Source organism: Eumetopias jubatus, unplaced genomic scaffold (assembly GCF_037043125.1).
Source record: "Eumetopias jubatus isolate StellerSeaLion01/CBP00866 unplaced genomic scaffold, mEumJub1_p1.0 scaffold_10, whole genome shotgun sequence".
Taxonomy (NCBI): Eukaryota; Metazoa; Chordata; class Mammalia; order Carnivora; family Otariidae; genus Eumetopias; species Eumetopias jubatus.
Window position 1 is genome coordinate 97,025,229 of NW_028274816.1, and position 21,975 is coordinate 97,047,203.

The 21,975-nt window shown below is 39.3% G+C and overlaps 1 protein-coding gene across 3 annotated transcripts in view; it reads right to left on the reverse strand.

Annotated features, from left to right (window-relative positions):
- The window catches only part of EFCAB3 (EF-hand calcium binding domain 3), a 129,666-nt gene that overhangs the window by 39,282 nt on the left and 68,409 nt on the right, over positions 1 to 21,975 (reverse strand). Inside the window, exons 26-36 of one of the 3 annotated variants that reach the window (XM_088027266.1) lie at positions 19,341 to 19,394; positions 18,388 to 18,492; positions 16,930 to 16,983; positions 16,278 to 16,382; positions 15,310 to 15,363; positions 14,619 to 14,723; positions 13,974 to 14,027; positions 12,235 to 12,339; positions 6,766 to 6,819; positions 4,956 to 5,040; positions 4,730 to 4,752 (exon numbers count right to left, since the gene is read on the reverse strand). In XM_088027266.1, coding sequence (XP_087883392.1) covers positions 4,730 to 4,752; positions 4,956 to 5,040; positions 6,766 to 6,819; positions 12,235 to 12,339; positions 13,974 to 14,027; positions 14,619 to 14,723; positions 15,310 to 15,363; positions 16,278 to 16,382; positions 16,930 to 16,983; positions 18,388 to 18,492; positions 19,341 to 19,394 — 798 coding nt within the window. Of the gene's footprint in view, positions 1 to 4,729; positions 4,753 to 4,943; positions 5,041 to 6,765; positions 6,820 to 12,234; positions 12,340 to 13,973; positions 14,028 to 14,618; positions 14,724 to 15,309; positions 15,364 to 16,277; positions 16,383 to 16,929; positions 16,984 to 18,387; positions 18,493 to 19,340; positions 19,395 to 21,975 lie in introns of those variants that run through there. The other 2 variants (XM_088027267.1, XM_028087412.2) reach the window with 2 other exon arrangements.

The following is a 21,975-nucleotide window of genomic DNA, read 5'->3' on the forward strand; positions in this document are numbered from 1 at the left end:
GATGAAATCAGAGAGGAAGACAAGCCATAAGAGATTCTTAACTCTAGGAAACAAACTGAGGGTTGCTGGAGGGGAGGCAAGTGGGGGGGATGGGGTACCTGGGTGATGGGCATTAAGGAGGACATGTGATATAATGAGCACTGGGTGTTATATGAGCTGATGAATCACTGAACTCTCCCTCTGAAACTAGTAACATACTATATGTTAATTAATTGAATTTAAATAAAAAACTCATAAAAACTGAAAAAAGTTGTGAAATTATTAAAATGCCATGGCAGGCTGGAACTTCTCCTATGAGAGAGAAGAATTAGAGAAGCTGGTTTGCTTGGGAATTGGATTCATTTTTCCCCTCAGGTGAGTATGATGGAAGAAAGGATAAATCTTTAGCGAGACAAATCTCTCTACTTCTTCAATACAGTTCCTCTTTTCTGTGTTTCAAGGTATGACAATCCAAAGGTTACATGTGGAGAAGAGATATTACAAGAAGAACCAGGGCTCAAATCTGGCAGCACCTTTTCCAAACTCAGATGACATTAAAACAAACAAAAGATATGAAGAGACTATGTTGGCCAATTGCTTAGAGTTGGAATAGGTAGAGAAGGAGCTGCTCTGTGTTTTCTTCTAACAAGGATTTCTTGAGAACCAACACATTTGAGAGGGTGTATTTATCACTCTTGAGATTACAGAGTATGTTTCTCTGGCTGGAATGATCTTTCCATACTTGTTCAGCTTAGGGCCTTTTCCAGAAAACCCCGGTCTTGGCTAGATGCTCCCTTAGAACCTTCTGCATATACATAGCACCTTTTTTAGGTGATGAAAATGTTCTAGAATGACTGTGGTGATAGTTGCCAATATCTGTGAGTACTAAAAACCATCCAATTATATACTTTAATGGATAAATTGTTTGGTATGTGAGCTCTATCTCAATAAGGCTTTTAAAAATGTTGATTGAAAAAAAGAAATAGAATGAGTTTTATAGCACAATACCATTTAAGGAAATTAAATACCACACACATTGAATTTTTAAAGGGATACACACATATCTAAAATAAACATGAGGAAGGTGGATTGGAAGAGCATACATTAAATATAATAGAGAATGTACCCATGATGGGGGGAAGGAAATAGGAACGGAAGTAGGAGGTAAAGGAGAAAATAATAAAATGAAACACAAGGGGTCCTTGCATGGATCAATGATGATGGTGTGCCATAACTGAGGAGTTTGATTAGCTCAAATGTATGCATCTGGTGTTTAAGGAAAAGTCCACTCTTCCCCCACAAAAAAAGCTTAAGGTGCCGGTGGGACAGAAAGGAAGAAGTATTCAGCAGGCAGCTGTAAACACAGTGGTGACAAAGAATAATCCAGAGAACAAAGGTTTTCAAGCATTTTGGTCTCAGGACTTCTTTACATTCTTAACAATTTTTGAGGACCTCTAAGAGGTTTATGTGAGTTACAGCTATTATGTGGGTTTAATTACCATATTAGATATTAAAACTGAGAAATTTAAAAAATATTTTAAGATAGCAATAATAAATACAGTACCTATTAACATACTTTTTAGTGAAAAATATATATCAACCGAAAAATGAAAAAATTAAGGCATTAAAATTTAGTGGGAAAGGTAATGTTACTGATTGAACATTTGTGTCCCCCCAGATTCAAATATTAAAATTCTATGTCCAATATGGTGGTATGAGGAGGCAGGGTTTTGGGGAGGTGATTAGGATAGGATGAGATCCTGAAGGCAGACCCTCATGAATGGGATTAGTGCCCCTGTGGGTCAGGAGAGAGCCTGCTGCTCTGTGCTCTCCGCCATGTGGGGATACCACGGGAAGGTGACAATCTGTAGCCCAGAAGAGGGTTCTCACCAGAACTCAACCTTGCTGGCACCCTGATCTCAGGACTTCTGGCCCCAGAACTGTGAGAAATAAATTTCTGTTGTTTATAAGCCACACAGTGTATGGTATTCTTGTTATAGCAGCCTAAGCTAAAATAGCATTGTTTTACATTTTGGCAAATCTCTTTAATGTCTGGCCTAATAGAAGACAGCTGGGATTCTCAGTCTGTTTCTGCATTTAGTTTGCTGTGATATGTTTTCTCGGTTGAAGAAAATCTGGCCTTATAAAGTTATGTAGTCAGAAAAGAAATATTTTATTATTTTATTTATTATTTTTTTTTGAGAGAGAGTATACGAGGTGGGTGGAGGGGCAGAGGGAGAGAGAGAGAATCTCAAGCAGGCTCCACACCTAGTGGATCCTGAGATCATGACCTGAGCTGAAATCAAGAGTCTGATGCTTAACTGACTGAGTTGCCCAGTCACCCAGAAAAGAAATATTTTAATAGGTTTTTCAGATATATCATGTGTGGATATGTCACGTAGCTTATTAGAAAAGCTATTGTACACTTGTGAGTGAATGAGAATGATAAAGGTAAATACTGTTTTAGTGTTATTTTAAAAATAGTTTCTTTTTTTTTAAGATTTTATTTATTTATTTGACAGAGAGACACAGTGAGAGAGGGAATACAGCAGGGGGAGTGGGAGAGGGAGAAGCAGGCTCTCCGTGGGGCAGGGAGCCCAATGCGGGACTCGACCCCAGGACCCTGGGACCATGACCTGAGCCGAAGGCAGACGCTTAATGACTGAGCCACCCAGGCACCCAAAAATAGTTTCAATCTCATGGACCTTCCAAAAGAGTGGGGTGCCCCTAGATGCTGATTTGAGAACTGCTACCATAGAGAGTTGATAATGAAGCGACAATCAAGGAGTGATATAATCAAGGGAGGGAAGGAATTAAAACTGAGAAGACTGAGAAATAAACCCTCGTTTGTTCCCATGTTTGGAAGCTAGAATAAGTGAGGCCGGCAAAGTAAATTATTCGTGATTTCAGATTCTGAGGGTTATTTCAGTAGAGTTGCAGGCTATGTGACTGGGGAAGCCAATTGCAAGGATTCAAAGAGAATGTGAAGCGAGGAAGCAGAAACGGCTCCGACAGACAATAAAAAAGCAGACTGAGAAAGGAATGAGGGATGAATGATCATAATTATGAGGTAGAAGAACCAGCTGAAGATTAGTTTTTAAAAGGAGTGGGGGACTATGTGCCTCTTCATAGGCAGAGTAGAGAGAAAGAGATGAAACTGAAAGTGTTGGGAAGGAATTATGAAAGAAATGACTTTTTATAAAAATATTGAATCATATATTGTACACCTGAAATATAATATAATGTTATATGTCAATTATATCTCAATTTAAAAAATAATTTTTGACAAAGTGGGAGATGATCAGGTCAAGAGCGATGGATTGGAGGTGTTGAAAGGAGACTTTTCTCCATTGGAGAGAGGAGAGGAAGAAAGTCTAGGTGAATAAGAAGAAACAGTAAACTGGAGAGAACAGAAAGTGATGTTTGCAATGAATAGGTTCAAATTTATTGCTTTAAAACTGGGATTTGAGAAACATATTGGTTCAGGGCTTTACCTTCTACTTCCAGTTAGGCTTAGCAGAGAAAACCAAGTCTGTACTCTCTGCTTCATTCTTATATTCCTTGTACCTAGTATAGCACCTGCACATATTCAGTGATCAATAAATATTTGTTGGTTGAATAAATCAATATACAATCTGAAACATTCAAGGTCAGAGACACACAACAACATCACTGAAGCATTATGGTAAGAAATGCTACTCCGCAAATGCTCCCAGATCACTTTTTTTTTTTTTAATCAGAACAACAAAGAAAATAGTAGAAATAAAAAAAGACTAAAGTAACTATAGAACAGAAGAGTCAGCAGATATGTAGCCAGATTCAATAAACAATAATAAAAATCTCAACAAGCAAACAAAAGAGCAAGCATAAATGAAATAAGTCAACCCTTAATGCCCTTGCTTCCTCTTATGTATTTCTCCCTCATTTTTATTTTTTAATTTTAATTACCCTAATATTTTTCCTTCTTATTTTTGGGCTGGAATCCTGCTCTCAGGCACAAATTAACATATTGCTTGTACTTGTGACTTAAGAAATGAAAGGCCAGGGGGCACCTGGGTGGCTCGCTCATTAAGCGTCTGCCTTCAGCACAGGTCATGATCCCAGGGTCTTGGGTTCAGGCCCCACATTGGGCTCCCTGCTCTGCAGGAAGCCTGCTTCTCCCTCTCCCACTCCCCCTGCTTGTGTTCCCTCTCTCACTGTGTCTCTCTCTGTCAAATAAATAAATAAAATCTTAAAAAAAAAAAAAAGAAATGAAAGGCCGGGCACAATCTTAATGTATCATTTCTTCATCTTTTAGGACCTTTATAGGCAAAGTGTGGTCCATAGCCCAGTAGCATTGGCATCATTGGGAACGTGTTAGAAATGTAGAATTTTTCAGGCTCCAACCCAGACCCAAATAACAATTTCTATTTTAATAAATGTCCAGGTGATTCATGTGCATGTTCAAGTTTGAGAAGCATTGTTGTAGGTGATAAAAAGACAAGGATCGGGCACCTGGGTGGCTCAGTCAGTTAAGCATCTGACTTTGGCTCAGGTCATGACCCTGGAGTCCAAGATCGAGCCCTGCATTGGGCTCCCTGCTCAGTGGGGAGTCTGCTTCTCCCTCTGACCCTCCCCCCCTCACGCTTTCTCTCTCTCAAATAAATAAATAAAATCTTAAAAAAAAAGACAAGGATCATTTCTGAGGATCTTATACACAGGATAACAAAGACACACTTCTGGGAAGACAAGAGAATTTTTAAAACCTCACCATTAATAGTCAAATGAGGGCGCCTGGGTGGCTCAGTTGGTTAAGCGACTGCCTTCGGCTCAGGTCATAATCCTGGAGTCCCGGGATTGAGTCCCGCATCGGGCTCCCTGCTCAGCGGGGAGTCTGCTTCTCCCTCTGACCCTCTCCCCTCTCATGCTCTCTCTCTGTCTCATTCTCTCTCTCAAATAAATAAATAAAATCTTTAAAAAAAATAGTCAAATGAGACATCAGCTCCTTCATGTCTTCTTCTGTGAGCTCGATCCCCTCATTTGCTAGAAATTTGTCTAAGTCCTGGATATCAATCACCTCTCCTTAGAAAAATTAAGAAATAAATTGTAGAAATATTATAGAACTATCTACAAAGGATGAAAAATGCTATCGGTACTTATATATATAATTGCCCACGTATGCCCAGGATTCACAGAAAGGTCAGAAAACAGTCTTGTGTTGGGGTGCCTGGTGGCACAGTTGGTTAAGCATTCAACTCTTGGTTTTGGCTCAGGTCCTGATCTCAGGGTCCTGAGATAGAGCCCTGTGTCAGGCAGGCTCCGCGCTCAGTGCAGGGTCTGCACCCGGAGCCTGCTTGAGATTCTCTCTTCTCTCCCTGCCCCTCCTGCTTGAGCTCTCTCTCTAAAATGAATGAATAAGTCAAGCAGAGAAAGTCAATTATCATATGGTTTCACTTATTTGTGGAACATAAGGAACAGCATGGAGGACATTAGGAGAAGGAAGGGAAAAATGAGGGGGGGAATCGGAGGGGGAGACGAACCATGAGAGACTATAGACTCCGAGAAACAAACTGAGGGATTTAGAGGGGGAGACGAACCATGAGAGACTATAGACTCCGAGAAACAAACTGAGGGATTTAGAGGGGGTGAGGGGATGGGTTACCCCAGTGATGGGTATTAAGGAGGGCACGTACTGCATGGAGCACTGGGTGTTACATGAAAACAATGAATCGTGGATCACCACATCAAAAACTAATGAGGTATTGTATGGTGACTAACATAACATAATAAAATAAAATTTAAAAAAATAAATAAATAAAATGAATGAATAAATCTTTAAAAAAAAAGAAAAAAGTTCTATGTCTTTAATTCTGGTGGCTACAAAAAAGAAAATACACCATGGGTTAGGAATTGACTGGTGACTTATTGCAAAATCCATAGCAAATTAAGCTGCACACAGGGATTTGGTTTTATTTTTACTCTTCCTCCTACTCTACTTGAAAAGTCAGTGTTTTTCTATAGACTAGCTTTTAAAATTTTATTTTTATTTAAAAATATTTGCTTGGACTTTGCTTCTCTGATCATCATGGATTCCAAGATTTTTATTCATCTCAACACAGAAGTAATTTTTTCTCATTCATCATAAAACCAATGCAACAACATTAAAGATTAATAAAGGGGAAAAATATAATTCTACTATCCTACCACAAAAACCGTTGTAGTTTTTCATATTCCATTTCTGGCCTTTGACAATAAGGCTATACTTTCATTGTGTGGAAATCTAATATACACACAATTCTGTATTTTGCTTTTCCAACCCAATATTACATCATTAACATATTTCCAAATTGCCACAAAATCTTTACAGTTAACATTTCAACACATGATATCCCACTAGCCTGGCAGGCCATGGTGTATGTAGGAATTCCCATACTGTTAGATGTTTAGGCTGTTTCAAATTTCTCTGAAAGGCTTTAGGCAGAGATTTTTTTTCTTTTATTCAGCTTAATTATTTCCAGAGGATAAATTCCTGGGAGTAGAGTTCATGGGGGAAATGGAATAGTTCTTTGGCTCTTGATACCTAGTACTATGTTGAAAAACTCTTTTGGGGAAAATTTCAGAGAATGTCATGGGCATTGATATATAAACACACATTAATTATTGTTTACCCAAGTTCAGAAGCATCCATAAAAACGGAACACATATGAAAGAATTTAAACATATATGAAGGGGAAATATTTTTCTCCACCAATTGCAAAATATTCAGATGTTATGTATAATATCATTTCATCATAGCTTGCAACTTACCCTTGATGCAACTGACAGTATCCATCAAATCATTCAGACCAACTGTTCTATCATCTGTAAGGCAAGGGAAATAAACTTCAGAATCAGATAAGCTGATGTTACTGAGACCCTGAAACTATGAAGACCAGAAGGATTCAGCAATTTTTCCCCAAATTTTCCTTAGAATTTTACAGACTTATCCTCAGAGATAATAGTGCTATCTTAGAAATGAAGAAAGTTTTCGATCTATAATGAATCATTCTTGTATCTCCCTTTTCCCTTTGCTTTAGAGACCACCAGAGTAACATTAAATTAAGAAGTGATTCATTACAGGTAAGTATAGGGAGAGAGGACAAATGAACCTGACCCTGAGTATTTTTTTTTATGTGGTCAGTTAATCAACAAATATTTAGGGGGTAGCTTCTATGTGCCAGGCGCTTTGCTAGGCTTTGGGGATACAAAAGTAAACCAGCTTGCAGAGTTCTTGCTGTCAAGGAGTGTACATCTAGCAGAGGGAAACAGACAATTAACATGTAAACAAAACAAAAAGGATCATTTGAGGTACTGTTAAGATGTTATCAAAATAAAATAGGGTTATATAATAAAGAGTAATGGTAGGTTGCTTTAGACAGGGAAATCAGGGAAGGCCTCTCTGAGGAGGGTCTATTTGGGTTGAGGCCCGAATGATGAGAAGATAGTCGTGTAAAGAATTAGGGGAGGAACATTCCAACTAGATAAACAGTACGTGTGGCAGCCTTAAGATGGGGATGAATTTGAGCCATTTACCTGGGCTGTCTAAGCTTCCTCACACAGTATCAATTGCTGCTTTTTGTTATGACTGAGGGGCAGAGAAAAGGCTGGTGTGACATGGGCCAAATCATGAAGGGCACCCTTGGCTCCTGATAATAAAGTTGGGATTTTGGTCTGGTTGCTGCGGAATGTCACTGGAGGCCATGAAGAAGGGGAGTAATTTAACCTGATCTCAGCTTTCAAAAGATCACTCTGGCTGATGTGTGCAGGATGGGGAAGCCGGAGGAATGGGGACTAGATAGGAGATGGTTTCAGTGGCCCAGGAAAGAGATGCTGGTGGGCTATGGCTGCAGCAGTAGAGGTAGTGATAAATGGATTTAGGACATATTTTTCAGGTAGAGCCTAGATTTAAATGTGGGATATAAGGGAAAGGAGAAATCAAGGAAGAAAACTATTCATCTTCTCTCACCCCCCACTTTCCCACTCAGCAGGGTAGATGGGATGCCATTACTGAGATGGGGAGGGCTTAAGGCTTTTAAGGGAATTAATTACTATTCCATTAAATTCGTGATGCTTTTGGACATCCAAGTGGAGATATCAAATAGGTAGTTTGAGATACCATTCCTGACTTAGGGACGTTGAGCTGGAGATATAAATTTGCTTTTATCAGCTTAAAGAAGATGTCTGACCCAATGAGACTGGATGTAATCTCCTAGGAAGAAGATGTAGATAAAAAAGCCAAGAGTCTGTCCTGGACACTCCATTATTTAGAAATCTTGCAAAGGAAAAAGTCAGAAACTGAAAAGGAAACAGAGAAGAAGCTCTCAGTGAGGAAAGAAGAAAACCAGGTGAGTATGGGGCTTTAAATGTCTGGAGGAAAAAAAAATGTTTCAATAAAGAGGGGTTAATCACTATGTCAAACGCTGCTGAGATATCAAGTAAAATAAGAACAGAGACTTGACCATGAACCTTGGGAAGAGATAGAGGTCACTGATGACTGAAATCTTGTTCAGTTCCATGTCAGGGAATGAGTGCTATAGAGTGAATGGGAGTGAAGAAGTAGAGACAAAAAGTAACCACAAGTTTGGGGTTTCTTTTTTTGAAGTATACTTGACACACAATGTTACATTAGTTTCAGGTGTGCAACATAGTGATTTGACAAGTTTATACATTATGCTGTGTTCACCACAAGTGTGGCTAAGTAATGACAATGTTTTGAGAGGTTCTGCTGGGAAGAGGGACTAAGAGGTGGAGTGGTAGCCGCAGGGGATGAGGGGAAGACGAAAGCATTATCTGCGTGTCAGTGGCATCTATAGAGAGATACAGTGGAGAGGGAGAAAGTGATGGCGCAGGAGAGAAAGGCGGGAAACTGCAGGAGTTCAGTCTTTGAGAAGGCAGGTGGGAATGAGATCCAGGGCACAAGTGGAAGGGCCAGCCCACCATTGGAGCTGAGATTGCCATGTGGCCGGTGAGGAGCTAGAGTTGGAATTCTGTACTCTGTTCTGCTACAGCGCCTGCTCAATAGCACCAATTCATCACATTCAGTTGCTGAATGGAATAATGTCAGAGCAATGTGGACAGTGTGTTCATTCACACACATTTTTTCCTAAGTGAAAGAATTAGAATTAAGAATGTCAGAGGAAAAGAAAAAATTCTGGGTTGGCTATGGCAGGGGACTTTTCAGTTCTATTTTAATAAAATGTTTAAAACTAAGTGCCTGTAATATAGGAAGGGGAACCAGGTTCACTGGCTCAGGGGTTCTGCTTCCATCTACATTATTTCAGAGCTGCAAGCTAGCTTTTCAACTCTTTCCTTGTGGGTGTGTGTGTATATTTTTTTAATAGTCTCCAGCTACTCTGAGCTATTTACCTGGGCTGTCTAAGCTTCCTCACACAGTATCAAATGCTGCTTTTGTTAGTGTTCTGGTTACAAAGTGGTATACATTTTGAACGGGCTTCTCCAATTTTCCCCATAAGCTCACTTTAGTGGGCAATTTTAATTTTACAGAAAGGGAGGTTTTTCAGGCATTTCTACATTGTGCTGTGGCAGAGATGTTTGCATAGTAAATAAACTGGAAGGATAAAGGTCAGAGAGTGGGTAGGTGAAGTAGAGATTTTGGGAGTGATAAAGTATTAGGTGAGGACAAGGTCTAGGTCATCACCATGTGAGGAGCAATTAAGGGTATGGGAGTAAAAGATGATTGAAATTAGAGAGGTCAAGGGACAGGAAGCCAGGGTGTTGGATGAGTGACTTATATCAGGCATTAATTAGGATTTAATCAGGATTTCTTAACCTAGGGTCTATGGACCCTCTAATGATAGAATTCAGGGAATCCTTGAGCTTGAATGTGGAAAAAATACAGTTGACCCTTGAATGACATGGGTTTGAACTATAGGGGGCCACTTTTATGTGGACTTTTTTGATAAATACAGTACAGTTCTATAAATGTATTTTTCTTCCTTATGATTTTCTTAATAACATCTTATTTTCTCTAGCTTACTTTATTGTAAGACTATAGTAGTGTTCCATGATTCATTGTTTTCGTATACAGCCAGTGCTCCATGCAATATGTGCCCTCCTTAATACCACATCACCGGGCTAACCCATCCCCCCAAAAAAACCCCCAGTTTGTTTCTCAGAGTCTATAGTCTCTCATGGTTTGTTTCCCCCTCGTACTGTATGGTGACTAACATAACATAATAAAATTAAATTAAATTAAAAAAAAAGAACATAGTATATAATACATATAACATATAAAATATGTGTTGATTAACTTATGCTACTGGTAAGGCATTCAGTCAACAGTAGGCTATTAGTAATTAAGTTTTTGAGGAGTCAAAAGTTATATGCAGGGTGTCTGGGTGGCTCAGTTGGTCAAGCATCTGCCTTTAGCTCAGGTCATGGCCCCAGGGTCCTGGGATCGAGTCCTGCATCAGGCTCCCTGCTCAGCATGGAGTCTGCTTCTCCCTCTACCCCTCCCCCCTGCTCGTGATCTCTCTCTCTCTCTCTCTCAAATAAATAAGTAAAATCTTAAAAAAAAATTACATGCAGATTTCCAACTGCACAGTGGGCTGGTGCCCCTAACTCCCACATTGTCCAAGGGGCAACTGTATATCTTTATTTTCACTGACCACTAACTTAAATTTAGCATTTTATTCAATTATTAGTGGTAGTAGTAGCAAAACCTATGACTTTGTTACTAATACAAATCACTGACATTTTCATATTATATGGTAGTTGTGAATGTGTTGAAAAGTTGTTTAGGCTCATCACTACTTTAAAATTCTAATAATTATTAGATCTACTACTAGAACTTGTTAAATGTGTTAATAAGTGTTAATAATTGATATCTTTAATGTTTTGATAAATTGTATTTTAATATAATTAGTTCCTTTGTAATCTTATATATTTTGTTTTATGCATTTAAAAAATATACTCAGAAGAGATCCATTCATCATACCGTCAAAGGGGTCTATTGCACAGTAAAGTCAAAAGCCCTAATCTATATGGAAGATATTGAGGTTGCCAAGAATAAGAACAGGAGTAGTGGAGGAGGAGCCAGTGAGCCCAGTGATTTCTTGTAAAATGCTCTAGTTGCATCTTACCTGTTTATTTATATAAAGATCATAATTAGTAAACAAATATTTATTCTATTAGGACTTATATTTTTATAACTGGCAAAATTAATTTATAGGTCACAGAATTTCCTTTACTTCTTCCTTTTGTTCTTCTTCAACATCTTCTCCATTATCTTCACCACTATCACCATCATCATGACAAACATTTACTGAGTATTCTAGACACTGCCTTAAGTACTTAACATGTATTATCTATATTGATTTCAGAGCAAGAAGGGACCATACAGAATCATTTAGTTCAGCTTCCCATTTAACATATGAAGACACTAACTAACATTTGGTAGGGTTAAATTATTTGCCAGCAATTTAGTGGCAGAACAAAGACCAGTCCTCAGCACAAAGAAATGCTATATACTATAGATGAGGCAGGTAGCTTGGATTCACCAGGGAAAAGGGAATTTTTTTCCCCCACAGATACTGCCAAATGACTTTTCCAAGAAGATATATAGCAATGGTAACTCTCACCTGAAATATGTCAGGAAGTCCCTTTCCTCATACCCTCACCAGAAGTAGATGTTATCAATCTTGCTAAGTTTTGCCTGTCCAATGAGTGAAAATAATACTGTATTTTGTTTTATTTATATTTTCATGATTATTGATGAGGTTAGTCATCTTTTCACGTGTTACTGGGCATTTATGTTCCTCTTTTATGAATTATCTATTTGCATATTTGCCTATTTTTCTACTCTCAGTATGTTTTTTTTATCAATGTGTGAAGGCTTTTTCTACCTTTGGGGTACTAGCTCTTTGCCTTACAAACATTTTCTCCTAATTCATCATTTGATTTCTGACTTTGTTAATTTTTCTCTTAAATGTTCCCTTATGAACAAGTTCCTTTATACATGAAGTAAAAAAAAATGTCACTTTTCTTTCAGCGACTTATATGTGTGGCATTCCCAGGCATGGTTGAGTTTTGCAAGTAGTATCCCCAACAGATCTTTTAAAAAGCATTTTTGGAGATAGTATTTCCTAATAAGTCAGAATTAAGTTTTTCTATTTATATTTACTTCATTAAATACTACAAAGGCAGGCTACTTTCAGCAGTTCTGATAGAAGGGTTCACTATTTCTCTGAAGAGCAAAATGATGCCTGTAACACTCACCATCAGTTGACAGTTGGGTCATTAGTTCCTCAAGTTCCTCATCCTTGAGTTTAATTCCCATGTTTTCCATCACAGATTTCACTTTTCTGAGTTTGACCCTAGGTCCTTAGGAAAGAAGGGCATGGAATAAGAACATGAATATTTGTGCTTAAGGATGAAAAATGCTAATCATGGTCATGCATCATAAATCCCAACTGGAGGGTAAACCACAAGGGCACAAAGAAACTATTAATATATTTATCTCCCAGATTTAGATATGTCTGCTGAAAGTAGGAAAAAATTGAGAAAGATAACATTGAGAAAAAGGTAAACAGTAAACAGTACCTTCATGGGGAGGGATGAGATTGGTGGGAGGTAGGGGGACTCTCACTTTTTAAAAAATTGAGATACAATTGACAAATAAACATCGTATCAGTTTTATACGTACAACATAATGACTTAGTATTTGTATATATTATAATGTGATCACCACAATAATTCTTGTTAACATCCATTACCACACAAAGTTACAAGTTTTTTCTTCTTGTGGTGAGAACTTTTAAAATCTACTTTCTTGGGCGCCTGGGTGGCTCAGTTGGTTAAGCGACTGCCTTCGGCTCAGGTCATGATCCCAGGGTCCTGGGATCGAGTCCCACATCGGGCTCCCTGCTCAGCAGGGAGTCTGCTTCTCCCTCTGTCCCTCTTCCCTCTCGCGCTCTCTACCTCTCATTCTCTCTCTCAAATAAATAAATAAAATCTTTAAAAAAAATAAATAAAATCTACTTTCTTATACTTTCAAATATACAACACAGTATTATTAACTATAGTCACCATGCTTTACATTAGATCCCCATGACTTGACTTACACTTCTTTTATCAGTTTTCCAAGTGGTAGAATTGGATAGTTTTCTTGTAGTATTTGCTGTTTTAAAAATATTTTTCTAATTAAAAATAAAAAATATAATTGTTTACAACAGAATTAGTATAAGGAGTAGAGATAAGATATTTTCCTTAATACCCATCCAGGGGACTTTGCTTCAGTTTCTTGGTTTTTTTTTAAGATTTTATTTATTTGACAGAGAGAGAGAGAAGAAGAGAGAGCACAAGCAAGGGGAGCTGCAGGCAGAGGGAGAGGGAGAACAGGCTCCCCGCTGAGCAGGGAGCCTGATGCAGGGCTTGATCTGAGGACCCTGGGATCATGACCTGAGCTGAAGGCAAACGCTCAACCAGTTGAGCCACCCAGGTACTCTTCAGTTTTCCATGAGAAGTGAACAGGGAGAATTGGCACATCTACCTGTGGTTGAAACAACAACTGTCTGTACAGTTCCGGGTGTTTACTAGAAAACAGTGTTAGAACTTCCTACAGTAAGATGATACTTTCCTTATATCCCAAAATGTCAACGTACCCAAAGAAAAATGGTAAGTTGAGTCCATAACAATGGATCAAAAAATTGGCAAGAAGCAGGGGCACCTGGGTGGCTCAGTCGGTTAAGCATCTGACTCTTGATTTCGGCTCAGGTCATGATCTCCAAGTCGTGAGATTGAGCCCTGCATCAGGCTCTGTGCTCAGCAGAGTCAGCTTGAGATTCTCTTTTCCTCTCCCTCTGCCCCTCCTCCCACTCACGCAGACACACGCACTCTCCTTCTAAATAAATAAAATCTTAAAAAAAATTGGCAAGAAGCAAAGTTGTAACATTTCAAAGCAAATGGTAAACATGAGGATTTTATTTTTATTTGGTCTTTCACTGCTTCTCACTCACCATTGAGGGCCTTCACACCTTTTAGCAACCTATTGTTATATACTTTTCCATCAGCTGTAAGACAAGCACAATTAAGAATAGAGGTTAATGAAGGGAAGATTAACAAAGACAGCACAAAGACAACACAGCATCCAATTTCAGGGGGAAAAATTCCCTTAGGATTTGTTTAGGATTTTATTTTATTTTACCCTCAAGTGAGAATGAAACCAAAGAGAAAGCTTTCACTGATATAAACCTACCTATTATTGAATTAAAAATTCTTTATCTCCCTATTTCTCCCCTTTTCCTTCCTACTCTTACTCTCCTAATTCATCATTTGATTTCTGACTTTGTTAATTTTTCTCTTAAATGTTCCCTTATGAACAAGTTCCTTTATACATGAAGTATAAAATTTCTTTTTCCCTTGGTCATGACTTAGGTGAGGCGATGCTCCAGGGTGACAGGATAATTTAGCCTTGATGATGGGGACCAGTGAAAGATGTTGCCAATTTTCAATATTAAAATGTAAGTGACAAGAACAGAATTTCTTCTTTTGTGAAACTGTGCTTTCTAAATGGGTTTTACTGGACATACACATATATAATTTCAGCAGTTTTCACACACAAGCCCATAAATCTGGGTTTCAAAGATGTGCTAAATACTCACCATGAATGGGTAGAGTTTTTAGCAGCTGCTGCTTCTCCTCATCAGTGAGTACTAGCCCCATTTTCCTCATCACATTGCTCAGATTATTGACATTAACTTTCTCTCCTTTGGAAAGATGGAAATTGTTAACATATAAGAATTTTAGAAATGGATGAAGGATTTCAAATGATGAAAAAGATGACCTAAGTGGCATAGGCTTAATTAGAAGTGCAAATTGACAATGAAACTTGTTAACCTATATAGATTCTGAGTACATGTGGGTGTATAGATCATGTCAGAAAGAGAATTTACACTTTTAATTCAAGCAAAAGAAAAGTATATATAATCCCAGATATAAGTCAAATGCCAATATATTTCCTGAATTATGGGGTCTTTTGACACAGTGACCATATTTCCTGGCTGTCCTACAAAAGCTTCACCTTGAGATTGAACAGAGTTCACCTATAGTTTGGTTGTTGAAACAATGGTGAAGTAGAAAACATTATTGGCCCAAACTCCACATGACACAGGAAAAATACCAAATCAAATAGTAAGATTATAAAACAAACATTTAACCATTAAATGTGTAGGGGTACAACTTAGCGTGTCAGTAACAGCCTGAAGAGAAAACTACTATCTAACATCTTTTTTTTTCTATAAAGCATTAAGGTCTTAGTTAATAATGAATTCCGTTTTTACCACAATTTCTTACCTGTAAAAGCTTTTGCGTCATCCATCACCACATTTAAATCAACCATTTTATTCTCTGTAAGAAAAGACAATTCAGGCACGAGATCAAATCTTAGACTTAGAAAAATGATATGAAAAATTTAAGTTGTAATACAAGGGGTTGCAATTCAGCAGTGACAGGTAGGGGCAGCAGACGTGTGCTGGTGACAGTGGCCTGCCTTAGCCACACCTGCCTACTTCCTGTTAGTTGAGAATAGGACCCCGAGTTAGGGAAGAAGGACAATTTGTTTATTTTGGTTTGGCATGTGCAGGCTGTGTGGATGTGCTGTCTGGCTCTCTTATAAGTTGTTTTTCATCAGTTTTTTTTTTTTTTTAAAGATTTTACTTATTTATTTGAGAGAGAGAGTGAGAGAGAGCATGAGCAGGGGGAGAGGCAGAGGGAGAAGCAGACTCCTCATTGAGCGGGGAGCCTGAGCGGGACTCCAACCCAGGACCTCGAAATCATGACCTGAGCAGACGCTTAACCGGCTGAGCCACCAGGCACGCCTTGCATCAAGTTTTTAATGGGAAGCCACTAGCTCTGCATTTGAATCTATGAACCCTCTAATTCAGGAACTTTTAGCCTGGGCCTCACCCCTTAGCAAATCCTTTCTAATGAATTCTACTATCTTTGCCTCTGTGACATTTTTATCCAGGTAAATTGGTCTTATTCAGTCATTAATGAAACCTTATCTTACTAAAAAAAAGTGTACAAGGAAGGGAAGGAAGGAAGGAAGATATATGAAAGAAATATGGCAAAATGGTAACATTTACTGACTCTAGCCAGTGGGTACTCAAGTGTTTGTTACAGTGTTTGTTTTCTGTTTTGATAGATGTTTGAAATTTTTCATAAGTTTTTCAAAGATATTAAAAAATAGCTTTACTTTCAGAAGCCCTCAGATAGAAGCTCTAAGATTTGCCCTGAGGTACAGTGGTATCTGAAATACTTACCATCAATGGGCAGGTGGTTCAGTAAGTCCTGAAAGTCCTCTTTCTCAAGCTGAACCCCCATGTTCTTTACAAGGGTGTTCAGGTTCTTGACACTGACTTTTTTCCCTTAGGAAAGAAGAGGATGTAAATAATTCAAGTAAGTCCAGGAAGCAGAAGTTTTGCTTTGCTTCTAGCCTTGACACTGACTTTTTTCCCTTAGGAAAGAAGAGGATGTAAATAATTCAAGTAAGTCCAGGAAGCAGAAGTTTTGCTTTGCATGCTAGCCTTGAGTACACATCCACTGTAAGTGCAGTGAAACACTGGCCATTTAAATGAACCTGGATAGTCAGTGTTGGAGTTGAGAGGAGAAAATTCTTCCTCAACATTGTGCTATAACTTTTAATTGGTATAATCATGGTTGAAAAAGAATTAGATAAGTCTGATGAATTGATAAAGATAACCAATGTAAATGAAATCAAAATCTCAAACTTGCTGCATATTACTAAGAATAACTTCCTCAAATGTAGTTATACTGAAAGGAGACTGGTAGGTTATGAGGCATAAGTTCAGTGTCACTGTACCAGTAGAATAATGGCATAGCATGATTCTAATCAGAAACCTAAAATAGCAAGTGCAAAGCATAATAAATTTTAGTTGTTCTCATGATTCTTACCTTTGAGAGGCTTCACACTATTCAATAATCTCTTCTTATACACCATTCCATCTCCTGTGAGATAGGGTAAAATTCAAGTCGAAAGAAAAAGGATAAGGAACTCTATAATTTTACAAGGCATTTTATGTAATTCCTCTGGAAATTTATTCGGCCTCACCCTCAAATAATAATAAAAGGAATGCCCACAATGTGGTCAATCTATTTCCTAGCTGGACCACACGGCAGTAGCTGACGCAGGCTACAAATACACCCACATACATGCTTCTTTCTTATTCTTCCCTTATTTAACAGCACTTCGTCCCCTCTGTCTTTCTCTTTTTCTTGCTTATGCTCTAGGCCCATAAAGTATTCCTATAGGTTTAGCCTGAACATAGAGTCTATAAAGGGATTTTATTAAAAATAGTTATCAACCCAAAAGTAGTATAAAACAATATTTAAATAGATTTTGTTCTCCAAACAAACTGTTTTCATAAATGGAGGGGAAATTCAACAGGGGCAGAGAACAAGGGACATCTACCAGCCCAATCCATCGCTACAGGAGCTGTCTGTTCCAGAGGGCCCCTTCCCGTGGAAGGAATGAGTGTCTACAGCGTTGACAGAACCCTCAGTGCCTGGCATGTGGATGTGGCTGTCTCCATTATAGTCCATCTGCTTCTTTGTGCATGTCTACCCTGTTCCCTCAGAACCAATATCCTAAGCATGCTGCAATTCTCATAACTGGCCCCTTGAGAGCAATCTGGGGGAACACTAGACATAGTGAGTGGACACAGCCTTAGGTAGATGTGAGGGGAATTTGGATGGGTATTGAGCATTTGCTCCCTGGGCTGCTGCTTCTGCCATCTGGGGTACAAGCACCCACCATGATGTGTTAGGCTTGCTCTTGTTCGGGGGACAAGTGGGGACAGGTTCTATAGGGTGCGGGGAAGGATGTCTCCATGGAGGTCCCTGAGACTGGGCAGGAGGCACAGGTGAAGTATAGGCTGGCCTCTAGCTTCTCTGGGGGCGAGCATATGCAGGTGCCCAGGAGGTGGAATTTTTGAGGGACGGACTGGTTGGATGACTGAGCAATCAGAATCAAATTCTGACAGTTTAAGCACATGGTCCTGGTGGTCCCCTGCTCTCAGGTGTTTATCTTGTAGTTGCTGGATTATGGGGAGATGGGAGGGCCATCAGGGCCAAGCCTGAGGACGTGGGGCACGTTCAGGGGGCTACAGAAGAATTTAGCTGTGTAGCATTTGAAATATTTAGCAAGGGGCCCATTGACTGAATGGAAAAGAGAGGAATTTCTCACTTACAAGTTTCTCACTTCCAAACTAAAACACAAGTGACAAGAATGGGGTCTCTTCTGTCTGGACTGCATTTTCCTTAGGGGGTTTCTTAGAGCATTAGACCGTTCTCACCCAGAAGCCCACAGTACCACACTTCCCCGAACACCATGATGGCATGTTAAACACTCACTAGAGATTGGCAGAGTTTTCAACAGCATCAACTGTTCTTTTTCAGTGGTCTCAATTCCCATGTTTCTCAGCACATTTTTTAAGTCATTGGCTTCAACCTTTTCTCCTTTGAGTAGATGGGATTCATTTCAGGTGACAATATTAAAAAATATAATTATTCTAAACTATGAAAACATAATCCCGCACAGCATTATTTCTAACTGCAGGATGAAGTTGAAATACATGAGCTGACATACTTACACAAGTTATTGTAAAATTCAGTACCTGAAAAGTTTCTCTAATCAAAATAAGAAGTTAATACTCCTATTCTGTATATGGGTCAATATAGCATGGAGTATAACTGCCCAATGACTTATGCTGCCATATAGAATATACATAATTGTACTGGTAAGTAGTATCTCTGTTACTGCTTCATGACCTGAATTATGGGACTGACCATTCATAGTGACCATATTTCCTGATGCAAAAACTTCACATTGAAATCCACTGTGTTCACCTATATTTTGATTCTTTGAACACTAGAGAAACGAACACATTACTGGCCAAAATATTTGAAAGTGCCCACACTTGTAAATCTCTAATGATCTAAATTATTGTCAGTAAGACAAAATCATCAATAAATAGGTAAAATAGCAAAGCAAACTTATTAATGATGGATGGAGGGGATAAACAACTGCTTTAAAAAGGTATTTCTCTATAAGGCATCAAGATCTCAATTTTATGGGGCACCTGGGTGGCTCAGTCGTTAAGCTTCTGCCTTCAGCTCAGGTCATGATCCCAGGGTCCTGGGATCGAGCCCCACATTGGGCTCCCTGCTCTGTGGGAGGCCTGTTTCTCCCTCTCCCACTCCCCCTGCTTGTGTTCCCTCTCTTGCTGTGTCTCTCTCTGTCAAATAAATGAAATCTTAAAAAAAAAATCTCAATTTTATGATGTCTTATATAAGTTCTCACTCACCTGTAAAAGCACTAGCTGCTTCCATCAACGTATCCAAATCAATCTTTTCATCTTCTGTAGGAAAAATCAGAATTTAGATTCAGATGAAGATAATGAGACTTGAAAAGTTAAATAAAATTCTATTGTTTTGAAGATTTAAAAAAAATTTTTAAGTAATCTCTACAACCAATGTGGAGCTTGAACTCATAACCCTGAGATCAAGAGTTGCATGCTCTACTGAGTGAGCCAGCCAGGTGCCCCTGTATAAAATTCCTAAACAAAGATTTGGTGTATGGAATCCCAATAATTTTTCATATTCTATTCTAAAATTTTTATTATATTTTCAATCTACAGGAACATATAACAAAAAATTTCAAGCTTTAAGTATATATCTGTTCAATTAATATAACTTTTTTATTTCATAACCTATTAAAAACATATTTTTTAAAGATTTTATTTATTTATTTTGAGGAGAGAGAGGGAGAGAGTGAGCATGAATGGGGGGAGGGGAAAACGGAGAGGGAGAAGCAGACTCCCCACCAAGCGGGGAACCCAACGTGGGGCTTGATCCCAGGACCCTGAGATCATGACCTGAGCTGAAGGCAGACACTTAACCGACTGAGCCACCCAGGCGCCCCGAGCTATTAAAAATCTTTAGAGTGTTATGGTGAATGGAATGTTTTGTTTGTTTGAAGTCAGCTCCATCCTAGAGGTCAGTTTTCCTTCTTTCAGATCTAGTTCTCTTGCACTGAGTAGAAGGTTGAGATGGATTAGAGTCACAGTTCTCAATGTGTGGTCCAGGGACCTCTGGAGTCACCCAATACCCTTTGCCTTTTACACTTTTGATGTCTGCACTGGTGGTGCAAAAGCAGGAATGGGTGAAACTGCAGGCATCTTTGCATGAATCAAGGCCATGGCAACAAATGTACTAGCAGTCATTGTGTTCTTCATTGTACATACTTGTAGTAAAAGAATGTCAGTTTCACTTAATGTTCTTGATAGGGGCACCTGGGTGGCTCAGTCGTTAATCGTCTGACTTCGGCTCAAGTCATGATCCCAGGGTCCTGGGATCGAGCCCTGCGTTGGGCTCCCTGCTCCGCGGGAAGCCTGCTTCTCCCTCTCCCACTCCCCCTGCTTGTGTTCCCTCTCTCGCTGTCAAATAAATAAATAAAATCTTAAAAAAAAAAGAGTGTTCTTGATAATGCAGCAAAAGGTACTGATTTTATTAAATCTTAACCCTTGAGAACACACCTTTTTAATATTCTGTATAATGAATTGAGAAGTTTGTATAAAGCATGTCAGTTGCATATGAAAATACAATGATTTCTTGAGGAAAAGAACTGGTATGATTGTTTGAGTTAAGCAAACTAGCTGCTTTTTCATGAATACCATTTTCACTTGCAAAAATGGACAAAATCTAGTTATTCAGAGTTTGGTATTTGGGAAGCATCTTCTTGAAAATGAACAAAGTGAGACTGTTATCTTTTTTTTTTAAAGATTTTGTTTATTTATTTGACAGAGAGAGACACAGCAAGAGGGGAACACAAGCAGAGGGAGTGGGAGAGGGAGAAGCAGGCTTCCAGTGGAGCAGGGAGCCTGATGCGGGGCTCAATCCCAGGACTCTGGGATCATGACCTGAGCCAAAGGCAGACTCTTAACGACTGAGCCACTCAGGCGCCACCGTGAGACTGTTATCTTAAGAAAACAATTGACAATAGATGTTTTAATGGTAGAGTTCAAGTTTTCAAACAAAAATTTAAATTTAGAAAAACTTCTATCCACATCATGACTTGATAGGTTCTCAATACCTAAAAAATTTTTTAATAAGATTGGTGGTGATATTAACAAATGTGATTTTTAAAAATTTATTTATTTGAGAAAGAATGTCCAAGATGGCAGAGGATTAGGAGACCTTAGTTTTGTCTGGTCCCAGGAATTCAGCTAGATAGCAATCAAATCATTCTGAACACCTGCGAACTCAAACGGAGATCTAAGAACAGCTGCAACTCCACAAATAGAAAAGCGACCACTTTCTGTGAGGTAAGAGGTGCAGAGAAGTGAATACAGGGCAATATATGGGAAGATAAACCATGGGGGGAGAGAGCCTCTGAAAGCTAGCTACAGGCAAGTGATATAGCAGCCAAGCACAAAATCGGAACTTTTAGAAGTCTGCTCCAGTGAGGGACTTCCTGGCCTGAAAGGTGAGCGGGTGGCTAAGCAGGGACTGTGGTCTCAGGATCCCTGGGGTCACAGAAAGACTAGCGATGCCTCAGTGCGGCAGAATTCTCAGGCATCAGAGTGGGGAAGCCAGCTGAAATCAGCAAGCCCAGGAGTGGGCTCTCAGCTCCGGGTTGCCATAAACCTTAAACTGCGGCATAGTTGGGTGACTGCTCTCCGAGCAGGGGCCCACCAAGCGGCAGAACCAGTGAGAAGCCCCTTCCTTCCCAGGGAGGAGAAGTGTGGGAGCAAGACGCAGGAGTCTGCAGGGTTTGGAGACTCCAAATGGGGTCATGTGCCTGAGATAGGACCGCTTGGTCACAGGCTGGGTGAGCATGGAGTGTGGCTGGAGACCAGGGAGACAGGAGTGATTGACTGCTTTTCTCTGAGGGCTCACTGAGAAGTGGGGCCCCAAGCTTTCAGCTCCAGGCCAGGCTGG